The following is a 19918-nucleotide window of genomic DNA, read 5'->3' on the forward strand; positions in this document are numbered from 1 at the left end:
TTTGCAAAACCAACCCAGCTCTCTTCCCATTACTGGTATTAGCTCAGTGCGTTAGAATTTCCCCGCGTGGCTCATGGACACACTGATGACCAGAGAACCCAGACAATGAACAAATATCCTGAAGAAGAAGCTTCTGGTCCTTTGTATGTGCCAGTTCTGAGGTCGAAGCTGGTCTGGAAGGCAAATTGTATACTATCTACTGGAGAGGGTGCTCTCCCACTGACTCAGGCAAGGCTTGGGTGATTTGTTTAAATCGTCGGGATACTGTTAAATTCTCTGTTTTCTTAGTAGACCCTGGAAGTAGTTTGTCCACCAGGCATGCAGCTCAAACCACACATTCTCTAATCCCACCCACCTTACCTGAACCACTGCTGAATGTGAGGTCTGGCTAGGCACAGGGGGGAGTGTAGAAATGAGGAAGACTGTGTTCCCATCGCAGAGAACACTCCCAACAAGGCCAAAAATGGGCCATGAGGGCAAATGGGGGGGGGAATCTTTACACGCTACTAAAGGTGGGCCTTGAGGATGGACGATGGTATCACTCCACTGAAACAACAATCTTACGTCCAGAGTCGGCAGAGATATTATTTTGCTAATTAGAGCTACGGTTTGGCTTCTGTCCCAAAGCAAACCCAGCAAATGTTTGACCTCAGAGGACAGCTTACCCTCAAGTGATTCTCTCCAACTCGTTTGTTTAGTTAGGTTCCCTGTCTTCTGGAACAGTTTGAAGTTGCCAATTATTCTGAGCATGGAGGCAAGTGGAATGGGGATGGGAAGTGACCTTATGATTCATAGAATCTGTGTCTGAATGCAGACTGGGGAGTAAACCTGCCAGTGATTATTACAGTAGTGTTTCTGTTTCAGAGAAGTGTGTACTTTAGGAAGGGATTAGTAACTTGGCTCACTGAACTTAGCAAAGTAAATTCTTGAGCTCTTAGGTCAGTCTGCCAGAGATGGTGATGGTGTACACGCAGGCATATGGAGTCTTCCCACCCCCAAGTCCTACCCAGCCCCGAATGGTCATTGCCACAAGCTGATTTCTGGTCATTCCAAACAAGTGGCATAAGTGAGAAGTCACTATGGATAGGTTTGTAGAAGAGAATATAACTCCTTCCTGGGTGTCAAATGTTTATTTTCCAGTTTCTCTTGTATTCTTAACATGAAGCTGCAGACATCAAAATAATATAAAAAGGTTACACTGGTAGCCTGTACACTTGTAACCCAATTCACAGACATGTTTTATTAAGCTTGTATGATGTTTTCTTAATTGGCCTGACATTTAAAAATTAAAATTGTCCACACATACGCATACATTCACAACAGAATGCCATCTCTGAAAAAGAAGAGCCAGCAACACTGGGCCTGCCTTCTTATATGGCGGTTGCGAGCTTGGGCTGAACATCAGCTGCCCCTCTGGTGTGCTGTCCACCATTTCCCGCCGCAGTGTTGAGTTCCTAATCCTGAAGGCAAGAGCCAGGTGCCAATCATCATGATGCTTGGACTGCTGTTTTTCTCATAATAGAAGAATGTGTCACTGTACTTAAGGCCCCCAAGTGGAGAAGTGGAAAGCCAGACAGACAGGGCTGTGTGTTTCAAGAAAAATGGGCCACCCATTAGCACCCGCTTGAGAGAGTGTTACTCTTGCGTGTGTGAGAAACATCTCTCTGTATACAAGACGCAAGCGCCTGTCTGTTGAACCGGCTCACTCGGGTGTTTGTTAGAGAATTCTCTAGAATTCCTTTAAATTCTAGAATTCTCTAGAATTTCTTTTCTTTAAAGAAAAGAAAAACGTCTCTAATACTTGGGAAGTATTTTTGAGAGAAGGCTTATTTTAAAAGACAGGCATGATTAGTCAATGATTTAGGCTTCCAGGTGGTTATAATAGCCATTCTCCTAGAATAACACACGGCATACACTAAATAGAATTTAAGACAAGGAGTATGATCTGCATGTGTCTCATGAGAGCAGTTTCACTGATCTGCAGACCCTGCTTTACCCATGTTTTCTCAGCCTGAGCAGAAGGGACAAAACTCTTCATGACCCTACAACAGCCCTTCTCCTTAAGAATTTGGGTTTCCACCGACCTCTCCGTTTCCTGCGGAATTCATCTGGAGTGGCTACCACTAGATAGTTTTAAGTGGACAGAAACGTGGGTCGGGAAGAAGAACCCCCGCTCCAAGTGCTCTGGATGGCAGCACGAGCCTTAGCCTTTCAACTAAGGAATATGGCTCACCTCCCGGGTCCTGTAGGGCTGGCCCTGGCAAAGCTGGAGATGTTTCCATTTCACTCATTGTAAGTGATTTTAGTTGGCACAGTCCCAATTCAACAGGTATTTCTGAGCACTACTTGAACATTTGACTCTTCACACTCAAGTGCAGTCATTTACATTTAGCCCAACTACATTTCATCTTATATTCCAATCATCATTCCAACTACTAGGGTCTTTTTTGGACACTATGCACGAGAAGCCTGCAACCTCTGTTCTTAAACAAACTGAACAAGAAAAGTTGCAGTTTCTGCAGTTAAACTGTAACCCATTAAACAGCACCCTTCAGAGAGTCAGTTACTCTTCCGTAAGGAATCCTCTTCCCCGCGTTGACTAAAAGGAGTGTCTGCTGACGTTAAAGTTTTCTTAAAAATAGTAAATACCTCAGGCTGTGTAATCTGTATCATAGGCTTAAAGGTATTTGTCTTTCAAAGCTTTGAAAGATACCCATGGCCAAGGTCCAAAAAACTACTCAGCACACACAATACAATAGTCATCAGTGAGCCAGCCCCAAGTGATATTAGCAACAGCCGAGCACATGTTGATTATACCTACTTAGGAGATTAGATACATCTATGTATTCTTAGGCTAGGTTGTCTAAATTTTATCCCATTTAATTTAAACCAGTGGCTTTCAGAGATTAACTATGATGAAAACAATAGCTATTACAGTACGCTGTGGCTCATCTTCTGTCATGATAAACATTTCTCAAATTTTTGCCTGACTGGCTATGTCCTAAGCATAGAACTCATTTAGAGAAGAATATAGAGAAACAAGAATGGCTATGCTACCGTTAACAAACAAAAATTAGATTATTCGGCTTTTAAGCTACCCTGTCTATGATCAGTTTTTAACGTCTTGGTTTCTTGATCTTCTCGTTTTGAGAAAACATACCTCTAAATCCAATTTATAAATCAAATTATATTAGGAGTGCAGGAACAGGGCGTGAAGAAAATCCTTCTGACCAAATAAAATGGTGCCATTCCCATAACATTTTCAAAAGAATCTTAAGTCACCAAAACATAAATATGTTCAGAAAGACTTAGGAAGGGATTATTCTTAAAATCTGGATACAGGAAAACATTAGCACAAGAGGGATAAAAGGTTTTAACATTTGCCATAAAATCGCCCCCTAGAAAGGTATTTTTCACTATCTTTTGGGGAGCTCTAAATGCAAACGAGGCCCCGGCCTGTGGCCTAGAAAAGGATTCTAAGATATTGAATAGCAAGGCGGCTTGCACCAACCTACCTAAAAAGGAGCGTTTAAGAAGGATATTGAGAACTGGTGTGTGTCAAGTTGGCCATCCCCCAAGAAATACAGTTTTGTGCCTTGAGAGCTGAGTGGGAGGAATTCATGGACAATGAAATTCCTCAGCACTAAGCTGGAGTCAAAAAGTCTCATTTTCCTTTATTGAACAGAGGACATTCTGCTTTAACTGATTTGATGACCTTCTTGAATTACAACCTTGTTTTGGAAAACAGTAGAAAGATAGCAGTTTTTTCAGTACTTAAGGTTTGGTCATAAAAACGTCTAGGCATAAAGTTTTCTTCAAAATAGTAAATACCTCACGCTGTGTAATCTGCGTCACAGGCTTCAGTGTATTCATCTTTCAACGCTTTGAAAGATATTCATGGCCAAGGTCCAAAAAACTACTCAATAAACATAATACAGTAGTCATCAGTGTGCCCAACTCGTAGGATATTAGTAACAGGTGAGGCAAGAAGAGACTCTCGGAGGTTAGGAGAAGGTGTTGAGGGGGGTTGGTAGTGGTGGGGCTTTATGTCTGAAGATACTAATAAATAATTTGATAGTTTTATTTTGTGTGTGTAATATACCATATATTAAATATAATACATTAAACTGATAATAACCCAGAGATTTTAGAAAGAGCTTTAAAATAAGCGATTTTCCTATTAAGGATTAGAAACTAAGTTAGATATGTCTTTAAATATTTTGAAAATCCAGAACCAGGTATAGTGATCCATAATTAGGAATGGCCAAATTGATTTTTTTTAATATTCTGTCAGACTCTGATCATCTTTCCAACATACCCACACTTTCCTTAAAGCCAAGTCTATGGTCATGATATGATGACACCAAAAAATGGAAGCCATAATTGAACATGGCTCAGTTACAAATTTATATTATTCTAAACTACCCACCAGTTCTAGATTACTTTTAGAAATTGAGAACAAAATTATTACAAATGAAATACAAGAAAATTACTTGTATCTCACACTTGTTCGGGAGTATCAGACTAGGTTTACTCATTTGAAATGACTATATCTCACAGTCCTATAGAATATTCTTAACGAGGAAGGCAATCTGACTCTAAAAAGCCACTTAGATTGTTAATTATATTCTATGTTAATTGGATTGTCATAGTTTAGCAGATAGGAAGTGAAACGGATTAAAGACTCTGCCTTAACTAACAGGTAGCAAAAGTATAATTTGTTTGGGCTACAGTTCTTTCAGATTACTCAGTTGGTCTCCTCCCAGTTTTACTCCATTCACATATTATTCACAGTTAAACACTAAAACCTTCAAGCAATAAAAGTTTTGACTTCTGGTCTCCAAGACTGACAAAACCTAAACCAACTAATCAGAGAGTCTAAATGATTACCAATTATTTTTCAGTGATATGTTTCCCATTCAAGCTTCTTTTTAACTGGACCGCTGTGCATGTTGAATGGGTACAAGACGTGCAACCATTGATCGAGTTTGGGCAAGCAAATGCTAATACTGCTGACGGTTCTGCTCTTGGAAGAGGGCCATGCTTTCTGTTGCATGCATTACACTGACCCTGTACTTTCTTTCCTTTCCTTTGTTTCCTGTGCCATGCTTGCTGTGTAGCAAATGGAATCTCTTGCAGTAAGTTAACTTTCTTTCATACTCTTTGTCCATTTTAGGCATGGACCCATAACAAATCTTATTTTTACAGTTACTATTCTATCTCTTAGCATGTTTTCCCCTTTGCGTTTCATTTTATTTTATTTGGTAGACTGAGACATGCAGTGAATTAGTAGCATTCTGGGCTGCTTTCGTCCCAAAGTAGAAACTTAAGTTGCTATGAACTCTCATACTATCAGTGGGATATCTTGAGTAATAACCAGCACTATCCAACACGTAACAAAGGTCGGAGTTTTCATAGCTAGGTTTCACCCTAAATTTGTGAAGGTAACATTATGTTTTTAAAAAATATTTTTTTATTTATCTGCAAGTCTCTGGCAGTTATCTTTTACATCAGATTTTAAAAGATTTCCATAAAGAAAGGTTGAAATGATCAAAAAACAAAATGCTTTACTAAACCAAAGATCCAGTTTGGGTTAACTAATGAGTGTAGCTACTTCTTTAAACTTGTGTTTGGTATCAGCATTGAGAGATCAAATCAGTCTAAATCTAGAATTGTTATTTTCCCCCCAGGAGCCAGGGAAAGGACAAGAGAAAGAAAACTTCATTGAGCGTAGCCTTAGCCCGGACTTTCGTAACTTTTAACAATTAGGATCAAAATTCTATTAGCACTATTAATTGGATATTCTTCCTAAAGCCTAAATTTACATTCTTGTCATTTGTCTCCCTAAACTGATTTGGGGGAACAATTTTAAGGGACCTCAGAAGTTCTCCATTCTGAGCTGAGTTCTTGTATAGTCCATTAGCAAAAGAAAGGCCCTATTTATCCTTACTTAACCACATTTGAACACTGAACAGTGACATGTTTCATTGACGCCACATATTTAACCCACTTTCCCTGGTGACTGCTGAGCCATGAAATTCTATCTCGTGAAGGCTCCTCTTTTCTTCCACAGACTTGCCATCCACCACCTAGGAGCTAACTCATTCTTAGAGTAAAACGGGCAAAGTATAGAGCCCATTACAAGCAGATACGGCTCAAAGAGTAGTACGATCGTTGGTGTTGGAATTACTCAAGATTTATTTTTCCCTCATAGTATACCTAAGTCATATAATGGAAACATTTTAAATTCCAGAGGTAGCTATAGGGCTCAAGGGCCATTTTGTATGACCCCTTTTAAATGTTCTTTCCACAGAAAGTTTTGAATGTTTCCTTAATTTCTCTTTTCTGTTAGCACTTGTAGCCCCCTTTTAACTTTGAAATTCAACAAATATTTACTGAGCACTGAGTAGAAGCATTGTCACTAAAACTGATACAACACCTTAGAGGATCATATGACTGACTGTTGTGTTTACACAGACTTTGAGATGAGTGTCTGCACTCTAAATGGCAGCCAAAATTGTCACATGGAGTAACCCCCCCAGTTGCTGAATTTGACACCCAGAATGACTTAATGTTTTGCCTTTCAAATATACTTTTCATAATTGCTTTTGCTTTTTAAAACAATTTTAGCTTATAAAACTTAAGACAACTGCAATTAAGATGACCACAGCTATAATTTGTAGGGATTTAATTGGCAAACATAATGAAAATCCGGTGATTCACTGAGTCCCTTTATAGCGACCCCTCCTAATTAGTCATCTTCCAGGAGCTATTCTATCTTGTATTGTGAATTTCTCACTGATATTTATTGGCTGGATTTTGTTGTTCTGTTTCATCTGGAATAATAACAGCTAGTTCTGTTTCCTTGATTTAAAAAAAAAATGTTTTTCTCCACCAAGATTTCCCTTGTTATACAAGAATGATCCTTAATAACTGTTTCTTCCCATGCACACTCTCTCTTTAGCAATTGGAACTGTGCCAGAGGTTATATAAGCTTCACTTCCAGCTGCTGCTGCTTTTTCAGTCCTACTGTAAGCTCATCGGCCAGGTGCACGAAGTCAGCTCCATGCCAGAGGTGAGCCGCACACCTCCCAACGCCAAGTCCTACCATGAAAATCATTCCTTTCCTTTTGGTCTCTCCCCCCAGCCCTTTTATAACTGTCCAAGTGATTTTATTCCCACATAACTGATTTGCTCAAACACAAGATTTAAATATGTGTTGTCTTTCCTTCCACTCTAGTTTGGCAGTGCCAGGACTAGGGCAAAGCAAGTGACTAGCCGAGGCACAAAATTTAAGGACAACCCTGAGAGTGAGTGCCTCCCTGATGCTATGCCGAGAGGCCTCACTTGGCCCACACTGATCCTGACCTTGGTTCTGGACATCCTTCTTTGAAAAAGTTCCTGTGTTATGGTTTTTCTTCTTTATATTTACTTTTTCATACTTGCCCTAACATTCGGATAAGAAGTAAATATCTACATGACGTTTGATTCTTTTCAGTTGCCCTGTCCTGCTTAGCATTAGGATGCTTTAATATTTTTAAAAGTAACAAACATATTACTTCCAAGAGAGCCAAAATTTTCCTAGAAGTGAAGAAATACTACTGCAACACAGTAAGTGAAATAATGGTGATGTACACTGGATATTATGGAAGCGCAAATGTCAAGCATCTAATTCAGCTGGAGGTGAGGAGGTTGAAGTAGGAAAGCCTTCTGGGGGAAATCACACCTGAGCTGATTCTTTTTTTTTTTTTTTTTTAATTTATTTGACAGAGAGAGCACAAGTAGGCAGAGAGGGAGGGAGAAGCAGGCTTCCCACTGAGCAGGGAGCCTGACGTGGGGCTCGATCCCAGGACCCTGGGACCATGACCTGAGCCGAAGGCAGACGCTTAACCGACTGAGCCACCCAGGCGCCCCAACCTGAGCTGATTCTTAAAGAAGGAGTTGGAGTTAGATGAAGTGAGGGCTAAGGAGAAATGTTCCATTAAGCAGCTGCAGCATGAGCATAAAGTGGTAAAAAAGAGAAGGGAACTACAGGGGCGCCTGGGTGGTTCAGTTGGTCAAGTGTCTGTCTTCAGCTCAGGCCATGATCCCAGGGTCCTGGCATTGAGCCCTGTGTCCAGCTCCCTGCTCAGTGGAGAGTCTGCTTCTCCCACTCTCAAATAAATAAATAAAAATCTTAAAAAGGGAAGCAAAAGGAACTTATTTTTTTTAAAAGATTTTATTTTAGAGAGAGAGAGAGAGAGAGAGCATGAGCAGGGGTAGAGGGAGGGGGAGAGAAGCCGACTCCCTCCTGAGCACGGGGTTTCATCCCAGGACCCTGAGATCATGACCTGAACTGAAACCAAGAGTCGGACACTTAACCAAATGAGCCACCTAGGAGCCCCAAGTACAAGCAATTTAGTATTGCTAGAATATGAAATGCAAACCAAAAAGGAAGAATCTGGCACAAGAGATAGGTAAGGGTTAGATGACAGAAGATACTGTGCCTGGGAATGTTTTAGTTAGATTTTTATGGCAGGGATGTGAAGGGTGGATTTGATGACACATAGGCTGGAGACAGGAGAATAGTCACTAGGTTGTTGAAATAGCTCAGACAAGGATGAGGGTTTCAACCAGGACGGAAGGGCTAGGTATGGAGAGAGGGCAGAAAATGAAAGAAAGACTTAGCACAAAAGGCCAATGAAACCGATTAGGGGTCGAGGGCAATGCTCAGGTTCCATCTCCAATGAACCAGGTGACCCATGGTGCCATAGCTGACACAGGGATAAAGGAGGACTGAGGCCGCTCTACATCCACGCGTGTTGGTCAGAGACTCTATCTGCCTACTAGACCATGCCCAGGGTTAATGACGTCTTGCAAGCAGTTCAGTGGGAGGATCTGAGGTCAAAGGAGAGATGTGGACTAAAGGTGCAGATGTGCTGGTCATCCGTGAACAGCCCATCCTACCAAGAGCAGTGGGGTGAGGACGGAGCCCGAGAAACCTCACGTCAGAGGAGGGTAGAGGAGGAGACACACATGACAGCCTTGTTACCATATTTATCACTTAGTTTGATAACAGGAAAATGACTGACTAGTTTTTAAGTATACTTTTAAATGCCAATTTCAAGGGAGGGGTATGAAGAGCTCTTCACAAACCAGGCTTCCTCCACAGAATTACAAATTATTAGATTAAAGAGAACACAGTTAATGCAAGTTACAGGACATGTTGTCAAGATAAAGTTTGCTATTCTAGCAAATATTAACAGGAACCTTAGAGTCCATCTCTGCTCAAAAAATAATGCACATGAAAATGTAACTCATGTCATTTCCCATATTTAAAAGCAATTCAGGTTTCACTTTAGAGTAATAAATTATGTATTCATATCATGTATATATATTATGCATAATTATTTCAATCTAACAAATTTAAAGTGAATTTCTCCTTAATTATTTTAAATCTAGGGAAGTCTTAAATGGCTACACACACTTACACATAGTATATAAAACATCCCTAGCTTTGAAATAATTAAGATATTGACTTTCAAACTTAAAAATTATATATATAAAATACTATAATATTCTTTTTAATTAAAGTATACTTGACATACAGTATTATATTAGTTTTAGGCATACAACGTAGTGATTTGACATTTATATACATTAGGGAATGCTACCCCAACAAATGTAGCTTCCATATGTCCCCGAAGTTATTACAATATTATTTACTCTATATGCTGTAATTTCATCCCTGTGACTTTATAACTGGAACTTTGTACCTCTTAATCCCCTTCACATCTTTCACCCATCCCCCAACTCCCCTCCCCTCTGGCAACCACAAGTTGGTTCTCTATATTTGAACCTGTTTATTTGTTTTCTTTTTTAGATTCCACATATAAGTGAAATCATACAGTATTTGTCTTTTTCCATCTGACTCACTCAACTTAGCATAATACCTTCTAGGTCCATCCATGTTGTCACAAAGGCAAGATCTCATTCTTTTTATGGCTGTGCAGTTATCCAGTGTGTGTGTGTGTGTGTGTGTGCGCGCGCGCGCGCCACATCTTTATCCATCCATCTATCAGTGGACACTTGGGCTGCTTCCATATCTTGGCTATTGTAAATAATCCTGCAATAAACAAAGGGGTGCATTTATCTCTTCAAATTAGTGCTTTTGTTTCCTTTGGGTAAAATACTGAGTAGTGGAATTACTGGATCATAGGGTAGTTCTATTTTTAGTTTTTTGAGGAACTTCCATACTGTTTTTCACAGTGGTGAACCAATTTATCATCCCTGCAAACAGTGCACAAGGGCTTCCTTTCTCCACATGCTTCCCAACACTTGGTCTTATCTTTTTGATATTAGCCATTCTGACTAGTGTGATGTGATATATAGCTCATTGTGGTTTCAATTTGCATTTTCCCTGATGACTGGTGATGTTGAGCATCTTTTCCCTGGACTGTTGGCCATCTGTAGATCTTCTTTGGAAAAATGTCTATTCAGGTCCTCTGCCCATTTTTTTCATCAGATTGTATGAGTCTTTACATATTTTGGAGATTAACCCTTTATCAGATACACCATTTACAAATATCTTCTCTCATTTAATAGGTTGCTTTTTCATTTTTTTATGGCTTCCTTTGCTGTGCAAAAACTTTAGTTTCATGTAGTCCCAGTTGTTTATTTCAGCTTGTTTTGCCCTTGCCTGAAGAGACCTATCCAAAAAAATATTGATAAGACCAATGCCCAAGCATTTACTGCCTATGTTTTCTTTTAGGAGTTTTATGGTTTCAGGTCTTACGTGTAAATCTTTAATTCATTTTATTTTTGTACATGACATAAGAAAGTGGTCTAATTTTGCGAACACTTTTTAGTGAAAAGATTTTTTTTTCTTCTCCATCATATATTTGTGCCTTGTCAGTTAATTGTGTACATATGGGTTTATTTTTAGGTCCTCTGTTCTGTTCCATGCATCTATGTATCTTTTTGTTCCAGTACCATACTGTTTTTGATTACTATTACTATCACTATTACTATTACTATTACTATTACTATTACTATTACTGTTACTATTACTATTGTAGTATAGTTTGAACTCTTGGATTGGGACACCTCCAGCTTTATTGTTCTCTCTCACAATTGCTTTGGCTCTTGGGGCTCTTCTGTTTTTCCACACAAATGTTGGGATTATTTGTTCCAGTTCTATGAAAAATGCCTGTGGTATTTTGACAGGAATTGCACCAAAGCTATAGATTGCTTTGGGTAGTATTGACATTTTTAAAATATTTTCTTCCAATTCATGAGTGTGGTATCTTTCCATTTGTTTGTGTCCTCTTCAGTTTCTTTCATCAATGTCTTATAGTTACCAGAGTGTAGATCTTTTACCTCCTTACATTTATTCCTAGGTATTCCATTCTTTTTGATGGAATTGTAAATAGGATTGTTTTCTTAATTTCTCCTTCTATCGTTATTAGTGTACAAAATGTGTGGCTTTCTGTATATTAATTTTGTATCCTGCAACTTTACTGAATTCATTTATCAGTTCTAATAGTTTTTTGGTGGAGTCTTTAGAGTTTTCTGTGTATAGTATCATGTCATCTGCAAATAGTGACAGTTTAGTGTCTTCTTTACCAATACGGATGCCTTTTCTTCTTGTCTGATTGCTGTGACTAGGACTTCCAGTTCTATGTTGAATAAAAGTGGCAAGAGTAGCCATCCTTGGCTTGGGTTCCTGATCTTAGAGGAAAAGCTTTCAGCTTTTCCCTGTTGAGTATGATATTAGCTACAGGTATGTCATATGTGACCTCTATTATGTTAATGTATGTTCTGTCTATACCCACTTTGTTGAGTTTTTTAATGAATGGATGCTGAATTTTGTCAAATGTTTTTTAATCTATTGAGATTAATCATAATTTTTATCTTTCATCTTGTTAATATGGCTTATCACATTGATTTGTAGATATTGAACCATCCCTGCATCCCTGAAATAAATCCCCTTGGTCATGGTAAATGATCCTTTTAATATTTTGTTGAACTCTGCTAATGTTTTGTTGACAATTTTTACATTTATATGAATCAGGAATATTGGCCTTTAATCTTTTGTCTGTACTGTGCTTGTTTGATTATCTGGATAATACTGGCCTTGTACAATGAATTTGGAAGCATTCCTTCTGCTTCAATTTTTGGAATACTTTGAGAAGGATAGGTATTAAATATTTTTTACATGTTCGGTAGAAGTCACCCATGAAGCTATCTGGTCCTGGATTTTTTGTTGGGAGTTTTTGGATTACTTATTCAATTTCATTACTAGTAATAGGTCTATTCAGATTTTCTATTCCTGATTCAGTCTTGAAGACTGTTTCTAGGAATTCATCCATTTCTTCTATGTTGTCCAATTTGTTGGTGTATAATTTTTCATAATAGTCTATTATAGTCCTTTGTATTTCTGTGCTGTCAGTTGTAACAGCTCTTTCACTTCTGATTTTATTCATTCAGGTCCTCTCTTTTTTTTCACGATGAGTCTGGCTACAGGTTAATCAGTTTTTCTTTTTTTATTGTGTATTTTATATTTTTTTTGTTTCAAGTTTTTAAAAATTCTAGTTAACATATAGTGTGATATTGGTTTCAGGAGGAGAATTTAGTGATTCATCACTTACCTAAAACACCCAGTGCTCTCATTACAAGTGCCCTCCTTAATACCCATCACCCATTTAGCCCATCCCCCCACCCATCTCCCCTCCATCCACCCTCAGTTTGTTCTCTATACTTAAGAGTCTCTTATAGTTTCCCTCCCTCTTCTTTCTTTCTCCCTTCCCCTATGTTCATATGTTTTGTTTCTTAAATCCCACATGAGTGAAATCATACAGTATTTGTCTTTCTCTGACTTATTTTGCTTAACATAATACACATGAAAAGATGCTCAATATCACTCATCATCAGGGAAATACCAATCAAAACCATGATGAGAGTGGCGCCTGGGTGGCTCAGTCAGTTGAGCATCTGACTCTTGGTTTCAGCTCAGGTCATGATCTTAGGGTCATGAGATCAAGCCCGGTGTCAGGCTCCATGCTCAGTGGGGAATTTGCTTGAGATTCTCTCCCTCTGCCCCTCCCCACCCCACTCATGCTCACTCTCTCCCTCTCTCTAAATAAACCTTAAAAAAAAACATACCATGATGAGATACCATCTCACACTAGTCAGAATGGCTAAAATTAACAACACAAGAAACAACAGGTGTTGGCGAAGATGCAGAGAAAGGGGAACACTCTTATATTGTTGGTGGGAATGCAAACTGGTACAGCCACTCTGGAAAACAGTATGAAGGTTCCTTAAAAAGTTAAAGCTAAAACTATCCTATGACCCAGCCATTATACTACTAGGTATTTACCCAAAGGATATAAAAATACTAATTCAAAGGGTCACATGCACCCTGATGTTTATAGCAGCATTATCAACAATAGCCAAATTATGAGAGCCCAAGTGTCCATCAGCTGATGAATGGATAAAAAAGATGTGGTGTGTGTGTGTGTGTATATATATATATACATATATATATATGTATATATATATATGTATATATATATAAAGGAATATTACTCAGCCATAAAAAAGAATGAAATCTTACCATTTGCGACAACATGGATGGAACTAGAGGATATTATGCTGTTTTTATCTTTTCTAATAAGTCACTCTTAACTTCATTGAGGTTTTCTATTTTTTTATATTCCATTTATTTCTACTCTAATATTATTATTTCCTTCTTTCTACTAACTGTGCTTTGTTCTTCTTTTTCTAGTTCCTTTAGATGTAAGGTTAGATTGAGTTTTTTCTTGTTTCTTGAGGTAGGCCTGTATCATAAACTTTCTCTTAGAAATGCTATTGCTAAGTCCCATAGATTTTGTTTTTGTTTTTTTTGTTGTTGTTTTTTTTAAGATTTTATTTATTTATTTGACAGAGAGAGACACAGTGAGAGAGGGAACACAAGCAGGAGGAGTGGGAGAGGGAGAAGCGAAGCAGGCTTCCCGCAGAGCAGGGAGCCCAATGCGGGGCTCGATCCCAAGACCCTGGGATCATGACCTGAGCCGAAGGCAGACGCTTAACGACTGAGCCACCCAGGCTCCCCCCCATAGATTTTGAACCACACGTTTCCATATTCGTTTCAAAGTATTTTTTTTATTTTCTCTTGATTTCTTCCTTGATCCATTGGTTTAATAGCATGTTCTTTGTCTCTTGTTAGTCTTCGTTTCAAAATCTATTTTGTCTGGTATAAGTATTTCCATCCCAGCTTTTTTTTTTTTTCCCCATTTCCATTTGCATGGAATATCTTTTCCGTTCCTTCACCTTCAGTCTGTATGTGTCTTTAGATCTGAAGCGAGTCTCCTGTAGGCAGCATATAGATGGGTCTTGTTTTTCTTTTTATCCATTCATTTATCCTAGGTGTTTTGATTGGAGCATTTAGTCCATTTACATTCGAAGTAATTAATAATAGGTATGTACTTATAGCAGTTTGTTGTTTTCTGGTTATTTTTGTAGTTCTTCTCTTTCCCCTTTTGTTTTTTGATGACTTTTCAGTGTTATGCTTGGCTTTCTATTTTTTGTGTATCTAGTATGTTTTTGGCTTGTGGTTACTATGAGATTCATATATAACATCCTATGTATATGTATATAGCAGTATGTTTTAAGTTGGTCACTTAAGTTCAAACACATTCTAAAAGCAGTACATTTTTAATTCTATCCCATTTTATGTATATGACATCATATTTTAGATCTCTTTATTTTGTGTATCCCCTAATTTTGGTAGATATAATTGATTTTACTGTTCTTTTAGTCATCTTTCTAGCTTTCTAGGTGATTGATCTACTACTATCTTTAGTATATGTTTACCAGTGAAATTTTTTCCTTTCATAATTTCTTCTAGTTATGGACTCTTCCTTGCTTAAAGAAGTCTCTTTAACATTTCTTGTAAGACTGGTTTAGTGGTGATAAACCCTAACTTTTGTTTTTCTGGGAAACTCTCTCTCCTTCAATTCTGAATGATAAGCTTCCTAAGTAGGGTATTCTTGGTTGTAGACATTTTTCCTTTCATCAGCACCTTGCAGGCCAAAAGGGAGTGGCATGATATATTCAATGTTTCTTCTAAGAACTCAGCTTATAGCCTTATGAGGCTTCCCTCCTGTGTAACTAATTGCTTTCCTATTGCTGCTTTTAAGATTCTCTCTTTAATTTTTGACATTTTAAGTATTTCTTATGTGACCTCCCTTGGGTTCATCTTGTTAGAGGGTCTCTGTATTTCCTGGACATCTCATTCTCCAGGTTAGGGAAGTTGTCTGCTATTCTGTCTTTAAGTAAGTTATCTGCCCCTTTCTCTCTCTCTTCTACTTCTGACCCCTATAGATGTTAGTAAAACTGATGTTGTCTAAAGGTCCCTTATCCTCATTTTTTAAAATTCAGTTTTCTTTCTGCTGTTCAGCTTGGGTGCTGTCATTACTCGGTCTTCCAGATCACTGACCCATTCTTCTGCATCTCTAATTACTTTTAGTTCCCTCTTTTGTATTCTCCAACTCTGGTTCTTATTTATATTTTCTCTTTGTTGAAATCCTCACAAGTTCATTCTCTCAAGCCTAGTGAATATCTTTAGGACCATTACTTTGAACTCTTATCTGTTTTGTTTAGTACTTTTTCTGAGGTTTTATCTTTTCTCATTTGGAACATATTCCCCTCTTCCCTTTACCTCTGTTTCAGTGTATTATGTCTTGAAAGTAGTGGCCTTATGTAAAAGATGTCCCTGTGGAGCCCTGCAGTGCATTCCCATGGTCACCAGAACCAGGCACTCCAGGGGTGTGCCTTCTGTGACTGGACCATGACTGCTTCAGGCATGTCGGTGAGCAGGACTGACCCCAGCTAGGCTGGCTGAGTCACCTGGCTGCAGCTGCTGCAGGCTGCCTGCTCCCCATAGCAGGAGGAATACCTGCCCAAGCAAGGCAAGCAGTGCTAGCAAAGTAGATGAAGATTGTCAGAACTGGCTTCCACCAGCATCGGGCCAGCCAGACTTAAGGAGAGGAGGAAAAATGTTGCCTGCCAGCACTTCTATTGCCAGAGAAAGCTCCTACAGATCCCTGCCTATCTGACACATGCCCAAAATTAGTCCATAAATCTTCATATATAACCCAGATGCTCTTCATACTACTGAATCTGTAATGTGTCTTGGAGTGACTGATATAATATGCTGGCCCTTTAAAAGCAGAGTCTCAGTTTACCATAGTCCTCCCACCCTTCTGGAGCCTCACTGATTTTCAAAGCCAGATGTTATAGGCGCTCATCTTCCCCATGCTGATCCCCAAGACTGGGGGTGCCTGATGTGGGGCTTGATCCTCTCCTCGGGAAAGACCTCTGCACACCCTCTGTGATATTCCCTTCTCCTTATGGATTGTCACACCCGGGGTTTGGTTCTCTGCCCCTCCTACCCTTATCAATGTGGCTTTTCTTTATATCTTTAGCTGTGGAAGAACTGTTCTGCTAGTGCTAAGGTTGTTTTCAGAGGGAGTTGCATTATATGTAGTTGTAGCCTCACTGTGTCCATGGGAGGAGGTGAGCTCAGGATCCTCCTACTCTGCCATCTTCCCAAGCTCCTCCTCTAATACCTTACTTAAAAGGATTACCTCAGTAAATTTTAAACCTAGTATTGGAGTAGGTAGTTGTATTTAATAGTAATCTGTGTGAAGACAAATAATTCTGGAGGGGTTTGGTTCTAGACATGGTCCAGTGAGCTAGCTGGGAATGAGGAAAGATGAAGATGTTGGGTAAATCAACTTTCCAAAGTAAAAGACAGCACCAACTTACCTTACAAAGGAAAACAAATCTTTAAATGCACATCAACTTTTTAAAAATGCTCCTGAGATCAAATTGCAAAACAGTTGACTTCCATTGTATATCTGGGGGGCACTAAAAAGTGACATAGGTTCTCTCTTTATGATTTATCTTTTGGTACCAGTAATTTTGAGATAAAATACCTCTTACCTCTGTAAAATGAATAATAATATTACCTTGAGATTTTTCCTTTTCCTTAAATTATATCTTTCATCTTTTCCCATGGCATACAAATGAGAAAAAGTTACTTTTTAAACAAGATCCATGTTCATGATTATGCTTATTAAGCATTTATGTACCAAAGTGTACTAAGCATTTTATATACATCATCTCATCTTTAAAGATACCTGTGAGGTAGGTAATGTCTTCAGTCTCACAGAAGAGAAAACTGAAGCACATAAAAGTCTATTTACTTAACTATAGTCCCACAATACAGTGCAGAATTTGGCATTTGAACCCAGCTCTACCCAAGTCTGTTGTCTTATGCATTTTAACTCTGGATATGCCCTTCTACTTAAATAGAAAACAGTTTAAAGCAAATGTTAACCTTTCATCTAAGGAGAATATCCCAGTAGTTGATACAGAAATTTATGCAATGTATATGATCCCCTACACATGTCAGGTAGTAGTTTTATTTGTTGTTTTAGTTTACCAAGATATCAAGCTTATGCTTAACCAGGCCAGAGAAATGAAAATTTTCTCTCTTGGGGATGCAAAAATCTAGCCTGCAACTAAATATGGTAAAAACAATTTTTTTAACAGCTGCTAAATATGTCCAGGGAACTGAGTGACTTAAAGAAAAACCTGAAGGAGGCCACTGCGGCCATTGCAGCTGACCCTCTCTATATAGAGGGTGCATGGTCTGAGCCAACCTTCACATCCACTGAAGCGGCCATCCAGTCCATGCTGGAGTGCCTGAAGAACAATGAACTTGGCAAGGCTTTACGGCAAATCAGGGAATGCAGGTAACTCTACTATTTCTTTTAGAAACGGTGTAAAGAAATGCATGCCTAATAGTTAATCACTACAAAAGGGACATCTAGATATTTTATACACATCCTTCTCAGATCTTTTCCATTACCATGCCAGCTATATCAGATTTCAGGACTTACATGTTTAAAATATAGGTGTTACTTCTGGTCTTTTGTCATACCTGTAATGTTGAAACAGTTCAAATTATGTCCGGGTATACTTTGAAAACTATTATTTGAATGTATCCTTTTCCCCTTATATTTTCATAGTATAGTCACATTCATTGGAACCAGAATGCATAGCAAATACATGTTTTATGATTATCAAATTCTGTTCTGATATTTAGAAGCTTTAGATATTTTCATCAGAACCAATAACATTCCACCATCAGTTATGGTGATGTTTGTAAAACTCCAAATACACTAAAAGCCACTGCATTGTATGGTTCAGGTGGTTGAATTGTATAGTAGTATGTGAGCTATACCTCAAAGCTTGGTTTTTTAAAAGTAATATTCTTATACTACAGAGGCTCATAACCTCTCAACTTTGTAACCAATAGTGCCTCTAATCTATGCTGTTTTTTGACTGCAGAAGTCTGTGGCCCAATGACATCTTTGGAAGCAGTTCTGATGATGAGGTCCAGACACTACTGAATATTTATTTCCGTCATCAAACTCTGGGACAAACGGGTACTTACGCATTGGTGGGGTCTAACCAGAGCCTGACCGAAATATGCACCAAGCTGATGGAGCTGAACATGGAGATCCGGGACATGATTCGCAGGGCCCAGAGTTACCGGGTCCTCACTACTTTTCTTCCAGACTCCAGTGTTTCTGGTACTAGTCTCTGACAGGAGCCTCCCATCCCCCATGGGTTCCAAGCTGGGGGTGCTGTCATGCTGGGGTGACGTCATTCAGTGTCTTTTCAGCCTTCAGAAGGCTTGGTCAGACTGTTCTCCCTCTTGTTACCTGTAGGACTTTTTCTAAACAGGATGACAGAACTTCCAACGTGTAGCAATACTATCAGAACCAAGGTAGCATAGAACTTTCTGGGACAGACTCCATCTGTTATGCTGTGTGGCACAAAAGTGTTATTTTACTGAGCAGATGCAACTCACTACTGAAGAAAGTGACTTCCATTGCATACCAAAGCTGACTACACTGAACAATACCTTCCTTTCTAGAAACAATTTTAGATTGGCAAAAGTGCAATGTTTTCTTCACTAAAAAAATATTTTATATTCTAAAACTTGTACATTCTTTTATTTTTCCTTTTCTTTTTTTCTTTTTTCTTTTTTTTGATGGGCTGAGGAAGGGGCAGGCAGAATGAAGCTGGCCACTGAAAACTGTAAGACGGTCAAAAGCTGACAGCCTGTTTATGTGAAAAGGGAATTGTAAATGGACAATTTAATATACACTGTAATTTGAATACAATTACTGTATCTAAAAGGAGCTGCTATGAAGTACCTTTCTTATGTTGCTAGGCTACTGTTTCTGAAAGCCCTGAATCTCTCTGCAGGAGTCTGTGATTAGAACCCTAGCACCAAATATGGTCCAGATAGACCTTTTTGTAAGGGTCTTGGCTGCTTTTTACTAGAAGGTTGCTTATATGAGCATATTTATACTACAAAAGGATGAGTGTTAATTTTAACCAACTTTGCCATTTTGTAGAAAAAGTTAAAGAAATTCACATTATAAATTCCAAGCCTTTTCACCTGTCATGCATGCATATTTTAATACCTGGATAGCCACAAGTAGAATCCTAAAGATAAACTCTGAGTTGTCACTTTGTTACTTAAGAAATGTCATATTTTATTTGTAACATATATGTAAAGGGTCATTCTTAAGTTTTCTCCTTCAAATTAATGCTGTCAAGTGTTAGCTGTGTGCATGTAAGACAGTTGCACATCAGAAACATATTCAAAGTTGATCTATGTAACTTATTCACTCTGTAAATACATTTAAAGTTTTTGTGATGTAATCTTGGTTGATATTCTATTCAGAACTTCCTTTAGACTAAAAAAAAGACAAAATACATATCGACCATGGATTTTATTTCTGGTTTAGAGATCTTTGCCTTTGGCACACATTTATAGTTTTGCATGTGG

At 38.5% G+C, this 19918-nt stretch overlaps 2 protein-coding genes across 4 annotated transcripts in view; one reads left to right on the forward strand and one right to left on the reverse strand.

The window, feature by feature from the left end:
* The window catches only part of FRY (FRY microtubule binding protein), a 348142-nt gene extending 328297 nt beyond the window's left edge, over positions 1–19845 (forward strand). For 2 of the 3 annotated variants that reach the window (XM_028104226.2, XM_028104219.2), the window contains exons 59-61: positions 6965–7075; positions 17602–17804; positions 18403–19845. In XM_028104226.2, coding sequence (XP_027960027.2) covers positions 6965–7075; positions 17602–17804; positions 18403–18661 — 573 coding nt within the window. In that variant the 3' untranslated portion in view covers positions 18662–19845. The remainder of the gene's footprint in view (positions 1–6964; positions 7076–17601; positions 17805–18402) is intronic. The other variant, XM_088021790.1, reaches the window with a different exon arrangement.
* The window catches only part of ZAR1L (zygote arrest 1 like), a 44436-nt gene continuing 43253 nt past the window's right edge, over positions 18736–19918 (reverse strand). Inside the window, exon 7 of the mRNA XM_088021791.1 lies at positions 18736–18839. Coding sequence (XP_087877917.1) covers positions 18736–18839 — 104 coding nt within the window. The remainder of the gene's footprint in view (positions 18840–19918) is intronic.

The sequence above is a fragment of the Eumetopias jubatus genome, unplaced genomic scaffold (genome assembly GCF_037043125.1).
Source record: "Eumetopias jubatus isolate StellerSeaLion01/CBP00866 unplaced genomic scaffold, mEumJub1_p1.0 scaffold_3, whole genome shotgun sequence".
Classification (NCBI taxonomy): Eukaryota; Metazoa; Chordata; class Mammalia; order Carnivora; family Otariidae; genus Eumetopias; species Eumetopias jubatus.